This window comes from Cynara cardunculus, assembly GCF_001531365.2.
Source record: "Cynara cardunculus var. scolymus isolate 2C chromosome LG 17, CcrdV1, whole genome shotgun sequence".
NCBI classification, from domain to species: domain Eukaryota; kingdom Viridiplantae; phylum Streptophyta; class Magnoliopsida; order Asterales; family Asteraceae; genus Cynara; species Cynara cardunculus.
The window spans coordinates 37,263,095-37,270,763 of record NC_037544.1 but is presented as its reverse complement, the minus strand read 5'-3'; the positions used below and the strand labels follow the sequence as shown (position 1 = coordinate 37,270,763).

The 7,669-nt window shown below is 33.1% G+C and overlaps 1 protein-coding gene across 1 annotated transcript; it reads left to right on the top strand.

Moving 5' to 3' along the window:
* Positions 1-3,577: 3,577 nt before the first annotated feature.
* Positions 3,578-5,512, top strand: LOC112500827 (probable polyamine oxidase 5). The gene has a single exon (XM_025104422.1). The coding sequence runs from the start codon at positions 3,725-3,727 to the stop codon at positions 5,345-5,347; it is 1,623 nt and encodes a 540-aa protein (XP_024960190.1). The 5' UTR covers positions 3,578-3,724; the 3' UTR covers positions 5,348-5,512.
* The last annotated feature ends 2,157 nt before the right edge of the window (positions 5,513-7,669 follow it).

Genomic DNA, 7,669 nt, shown 5'->3' with positions numbered 1-7,669 from the left:
AACAAGATCGGGTCACGGGGGTCCGGTTGCATGGCGGGTCTACTCAATTCGGTTTGACTGATGCAGGTTATAATGGGTCGGATCTTTTTATTTCCGGTTATAAACGGATCGGATCTTTTTATTTTGCAGGTTGTAATGAGCCCACATTAGAAGGTCCAGCCCATCTTAGTTTTTTCGTGTTTAAGTAATTAGAGTAGATCATGTTTTTCCCTCCTATATGGTTTGTTAAAAATTAGGGGTGTTCATGGTTTGAGTTGATCAGGTTTAAGACATTTTAACAATCTAACTAAATGTTTGCGGTTTGAAAAATCTCAATCCAACCCAAACCATACGGGTTGTCGGATTGATAATTTGGTACATCAAAATATTCTTGTTACTATTCAATAATTTGATTATGTTATTTTCTCTACTCATAGTTTATTTTTCATTATCAATCTTTAGGTGTAGCTTATCCATACTCTTTATAAGCTTATCCATACTTCTTACAAGTGCGTGATGACGTAATTGTGTAATGTACATATTAATAGAGACTTGACAATCATATTAAATCCAAAAAATAAAAGAATATTTGGCTTATCGGGTTGGGTTGGGCTGGGTTCAAATGACCGTAACCTGACTCCAACACAGTTGCTACGGTTTGAAAATTTTACATCTCGATTAGATATCTGGTTGCTTCGTGTTGGTTATTAAACGTTACGTTGGGTTGGGTTTGCTGAGTTAGTCGGGTTTTTGAGCACCACTATTAAAGATTATGATTTTTATCTCTGATGGTTTACAAATTGTGGTTTTAGTCCATGTGGTTTGTAATTCATTGCTATTTTTTTATGGTTTACAATTTATTGTTGTTTCGATTCTTGCAATTTACAATCATTTTACATTTCGGTCCCTTATACTTTAAAGATAGGAATTAGCCCAAGGATTAAAAAACAATAAATTGCAAACTATAAGAATAAAAACCATAATTTCTAAACCACAAAGATAAAAAAAATAGAAATTATTAACAAACCACGGGGACAAATCGTAATCTACTCAAGTAATTAAGCTGATGAGTAAACTACAGTTTTAGTCCCTGTGGTTTGTTAAAAATTGCTAATTTCATTCTCGTACTCTTGAAATTACGGTCTTTGTCTTTATGATTTATAATTTATTGTTGTTTTTGTTTTTGTGTCTCATACTTAACAGTAAACCATTGATAAAATTAGTCTCGGGAAGAAAACAAAGTGAATAGCAAACCACAAGGACTAAAACCGTAATTTCAAAATTATAGAAATAACAGTCGGATTTATTAACAAACCATAAGACAAAACACATGATTTACTCTAAGTTAATTGTTATTTTCTTCTAAACATTACTGATGTTTTTCTTATTATTTCGTAGCGGTCTACTGTATTTTTTAATACTGCATATTAAATGATGTACAAGTTCTTGACCAACAAATGAATCAAATAAAACGATTCTACTGTTTTTATTCATACACTGTCTTTTATGGATCGCAATCGAAATTCGTTTATTCTTTGACCATCTTTAATTAACGGAATCAGATGAGTAGTTGGAGTGCTTAACGATCGTTGCTTACAGTTTGTTCAGAAATGATTACTTTTATGAATGTTGAAGGTATATTACAAACCATGTGAGTTGTCCTCCTTCGAGTCCACTTGTTTGGAGGGTCTACTGGAATAATGTGTGTTTGGTGCTTCCATGAGTCCTTTATCCCTGGGGTTGGATGGACTGATTACTACGTAAGGTTTCTGGGCCATTCAACAGTGCTCATTCATTTTGCTTCGACACCCTAAAAAAGCAAACCGACAAACCATAAAACTCGACAAAAATCAAGAGATTCATGACGGAAGAATCTACATTATAATTAACCACTCACATGATACAGATATAAAGTACGATCAATGTCTTGTCGATGACTTGTTTGCACGTTTATACTTCATCAAGTGTGATTCTCGTTTGGATGATTGTGCGTTAATGAACCAAAACACATAAATCGTGCATGTCCAAATCAAGATCTCAACATTTCGAGTACAACTTGCATAAAACGAGTCTATCATGCATCCAGTAGTAATATAAAGTCATTTAATGATATATATTTAAATAAAACTTGTTGTAATTTTTATGAAATAAATCGAAATCGACCAAGACCACTCATGGTGTGTGGGTCATGTAATATTGGACACACATGTGACTTGATGATGACCATTCATGAGGTGTGGCCCATCTTTCATTGGATTCACATGTGATTTAAGAGACATCATCACCCTATATTTGATCCAAAATCCCAAAATTATTTGGTCAGGGTTAGAACACTTACGAACTTTTTTATCTGATGGTTCATAAAAAATGTGATAGCGTTTTTATATACAACTTTAGTGGTATGGCTGTAAAGGAGATCCAACTGTTCTCTTCATTCACCATCTTCATCTATCTTGATCCACATTCAAGTTCACGTTCACCTTCATCCACATTCGCATCCTTTCAGTCACCTTTACGTGCATGAAGTTGTTAAAGTCTCGGTTATGGTGATAGAAACAGATATGCATATGTAAATGAATACATGTGAATGAATGCGATGAAGACCCTGTCTCTCTTAAAAAAATACGAAAGTGTCCATCCTTTACAAAGAACGCAACGATCAGATATGTTGGATTAGCAGAGATCAACGCTCAAAACTGTTCTCACCAAGGTCTGAACCTATCAAGATCGTGGGATGATCATTAAAGACCTGATGAATCATGAACATCATATTAAAAACAGATAAAAAGTTTCATTTAAGCAGTTATTTTGGACTATAATAACAAGATTTCTCTCTTTAACTTTTATGGTACCAAAGAGTCTTGATCCATGAAGCACGGGACCAGGTTCATGTGTCAGGTGTCATACATATCGAGTGTCTGGTTGTGTTTTGAAAAAAAACAAAAATGGGTGTGTCAATATATCCTATATGAAATATATTGCGTGTTAAATATAGTAACATATAAAAGTGTTTGAATTCACATCAACAGTCTCTGAACCATTACAGATAGAAAAAGAAACAAAAAATACCAACCATAAAAGACTAATAATCACATCAAACTACAAAATAAAATAAAAACAAAACAATATTTTTTTTATTTAGTTAGTTATACCAATATTTGGTAAACATAAAATGGTTGGGTGATGTAGAAACATACCCACCTTTTATATATATTTCTATAAATATCTCAATTAATTGGGTTGCAAGGGTTGTACAAATGCATAAGGTTGTAAAAGAAATATACCCTATATATATATATGTATATATATAAAAGCATTTAAAAAAAGTGTAGCTAAACTGAAGCATTGGTTAACTTTGATAAAAATAATAGATTTAGTTTTTATTAAAAATGATATCTTCAAATATTTTAAAATAAACAAATAAAAGGCAAGTGTTAGTGTGTGTGTGTGTGTGTCCATAGTGCACACTGCACAGTGCATATACACAAATTATAAATTGCTTATAATCCAGTACCTTCCCTTAAAAAGCTCTCACCACCATTTCTTATATATTCTCTGCACAACTAACTCTAGGGTTCATCAATTGGAACCCCTTCACCTCCACTTTGTTATTTCTTTCTTCCCAACCTGAACCATTCTTCTGTATATTCTTGGTGAAATAAAGCTCAAACACACAATTTCTTATAAAACCCACAAGTTTTATTATATTTTCTTGAAAAAAGTTGAAATTCTTGGGAGGGTAAAAATGGTGGTGAAGAAGCCAAGAATAGTGATAATTGGGGCAGGAATGGCAGGGCTGACAGCTGCAAATAAGCTCTACAAATCCAGTGGTTCAAAAGGAGCATTTGAGGTGTGTGTTGTTGAAGGTGGGGATAGAATTGGAGGGAGGATAAAGACCTCAGAGTTTGGTGGTGATAGAATTGAGATGGGTGCTACTTGGATCCATGGAATTGGGGGTAGCCCAGTTCACAGAATAGCTCAAGAAATCAATTCCTTGGAATCAGACAAGCCATGGGAGTGTATGGATGGGTTTCTTGATGACCCAATCACCATAGCTGAAAATGGGTATGTATTAAATCCATCTCTTGTTGACCCTATCTCAAATCTCTTCAAGCATCTAATGGATTTTGCTCAAGGAAAAAGGAAATCAACTCCTTTTGGAATTGTGAATGGTGGGAATGGAATTGAGCATGGGAAGATGAGTGTTGGATCTTTCCTTAGAAAAGGTCTAGAGGATTACTGGGAACTTGAATCAAAAAAAGAAAGAGAGGAGGTGAATGGGAATGGGAATGGGAATTGGAATTGGAATAGGAAGTTGTTAGAAGAAGCAGTTTTTGCAATGCAAGAAAACACCCAAAGGACTTATACAGCTGCTAACGATTTGTTGAATCTTGATTACAATGCAGAGAGTGAATATATTATGTGTCCTGGTGAAGAAATCACCATTGCCAAAGGCTATTCAAGTGTTATAGAATCATTGGCATCTGTATTACCATCTGGGATCATTCAATTAGGCAAAAAAGTTCGAAAAATCGAGTGGCAGCCTGAATATGAAGTGGGAATTACAAAAAATGGTCATGATGGTACAAGACCAGTGAAGCTACACTTTCTTGATGGTACAACTCTATCAGCAGACCATATTATCATCACAGTTTCATTAGGTGTTCTCAAAGCCGGAATCCGCGAATTCAATGATTCGGGTATCTTGAAATTCCATCCTCCACTCCCAGATTACAAGATTGAAGCCATTTCAAGACTTGGGTATGGTGTTGTTAACAAGCTTTTCTTGCAACTAAGTCCTGATTCCTGGGCTGATTTTGACCGATTCCCATTTCTACAACTGGTATTCCACCAAAGCGATTCCGAATTCAAGAACCCGAAAATCCCAGATTGGATTAGGAGGACAGCTTCTGTTTCACCAATTTATAAGAAATCCAGAGTGTTATTATCTTGGTTTGCAGGTGAAGAAGCACTTAAGCTAGAAACACTTCCAGATGAAGTGATTCTTGATGAAGTTTCCACAACTTTATCGACCTTTTTGTCGAATTCACACGATTCCCATCAACAATCCAATGGGAATATGATCAAAAACTCCTCAAAATTGAAACTTTCTAAGGTTTTGAAGAGTCAATGGGGGAATGATCCACTCTTTATGGGTTCATATAGTTATATTGCAATTGGATCAAGTGGTAGTGATATTGACACATTGGCTGAGCCATTGCCCAAATCAAGTGATTCCCCCCAACTTCAAATCCTCTTTGCAGGGGAAGCTACACATAGAACTCATTACTCTACAACTCATGGCGCTTATTTTAGTGGTCTTAGAGAAGCCAATAGGCTTCTTGAACACTATCATTGTATGGATTAGAACACTATGGAGGAGGGTTATTTTTGTCATTTCTTTCTTTGATTTCTATATTTTTTGAAATACCCTTTTCTCTAGTGACTATCATTCTCAATGTTGGGGAATGAAAGGGAGAGATGGAGACATTTGCAAGATGGGTAGTGAATGAATTATAAAGAAGCTTCTTTTTTAGTTTTCTATTGCACTTGTTTGATCTCCTTTAGATTTTGTTATTATGTTTGTAATTATCTTTTAAGTGAACCGTTTTCTCGATATCTGAATCCACATTTCTGAATTCAAGCTATGCAAAAAGGGGTTAGTCTATCTTCGCTTAACCCCTTTCCCGATATCTGAATTCAGGTTTTGAATTCGAGCCATGGAAGAACCCTTTTCCCAATATCTGAATTCAGGGTTTTTGAATCCGAGTCATGGGAAAAGGGGTTAGCTTATCCTCGATGAACCCTTTTCTCGATATCTGAATTCAGGTTTCTGAATTCGAGCCATGGAAAAAGAACTCTTTAACCGATATCCGAATTCAGGTTTTTGAATTCGAGCTATCGGAAAAAGGGGTTACCTTATCTTTCGCATCTCAAAATACGTTACATTTAAAGATTAAGATTATATTTAAGCGAATCTTTTTTTCCAAAATTGAAATTCATCATTGAAAACAGTGTTATTTTGAATTCGTATTATCAATTAAAAACTATATGTTGCTTTAGCTTTAAGAATTTTGAGCTTTGGAGAAAAGGATTGGCTTATTGTTATAGTTTGAATAAGCTCACGTGGAAGATAAAGTGGAAGTGCTTGTGACGGAAGGTTTAGATATCGTTATCTTAATGGACACGAACCGACGAAACCGGCACTTTATTGTTTGGATTTTTCAAGCTTTTGTGTCCCTTTTTTGTCTTTAAGTTGGTCTATGTTTTCTTTATGTCTCTTATTGACAAAAGACTCAATAGCTTCAAGAAATACTGATTATGGATAAATTATGAGAAAATAAATTAATTATGACGCATTTCGGCCATTACTGTAATATTTTCTTAGTTTTATTTCAAGTTCTCCAAAACTAATGATTTGTTTGTAACAAAAAGATAAGTACGACTATATGACAAGTCAGATATTTTTTTTATAAAATTTGGAGCAATCAGTAGTTGTAATTATTGTAGCTATGATGGTTGGAACGAAAATATTTAAGCTTTCCAAGTATAATTTTGTAATAATATTTTAGCAAAAGATAAATTGACAGTATAGTTTTATACTATTTCAGACATGTACTTGAACAAGAAATCATCTATCTCTATATCTTTTAGGGATCTATTTGTTGACAGCTTAATGAGTTCAATGAGACTTACAACTTATTCGTTGAGCTATACATGACAGTTTGGTAGTGATTTAATGATATAAAAAGTGCCTTATTTACTAAGACATAACTTTATGCAGAAAGCCAAGTCTGTTCCAAACCTGTCACTTATAACTAAAACATGTTTATTCCATCTATGAAAAACCTTCTAAAACAAAAAAACTTTTCAATCTATACAAACAGATTAATCCATACAGACAACTTATATTTTTGTATTCTGATTTTTGCAAGGTAGAACAACCATATTTGAACCAACCATATGTGGTTCAGTTACGGATTTCATTTTTTTTTTAATAAATCAAATCTTGGCTGTTGAACGGATTTCATGTTTTTTCAACAGCCGATTTGATTTGAATTTTTTTAAATCTAAAAATAACATCGTTTTAGGTTTATATTTTTCACAATTTGAATTTTTCAAAATATTTGAAATTTTTTGATCTTTCGCCTATATATTTGTAAATACTAGAAGTGTACTCGCGCAATGCAGCGAGATATATCGTGATTTTAATATTTCATTCTATTCTTTATTTCAGTCGATGTTATAATATGACTTTATTCTGTTAGAATTCAATGATTATCCTAATTATATTTTAGATTTTTTATATTTAAAATGAGATTTTATCTTGTATTTGATTGTGTTTATCTGCAGTTAGTTACACGAATTCAGATATGGGATGAAATCGGATAGGGATGAAATGTTTAAGAGTTTTAGCCAAATGCTTTATAATATAGTATATATATGTTAATTTTCATTTATCTTGATTATTTGGTAAAAGAAACAATAAACAATTTATTAAGGATAAATTGATCATTTATTATCATATCTAGTTTTTATCTTAGCAAACGTTCAATAATTATTCTAATTATATTTTAGATTTTTTATATTTTAAAATGAGATGTTCATTCTCTATTTAATTATGTTTATCCGCAGTTATTTATACGAATTCAAACATCGAGCTTTAATAAGTTGTACTTATGCATAATTA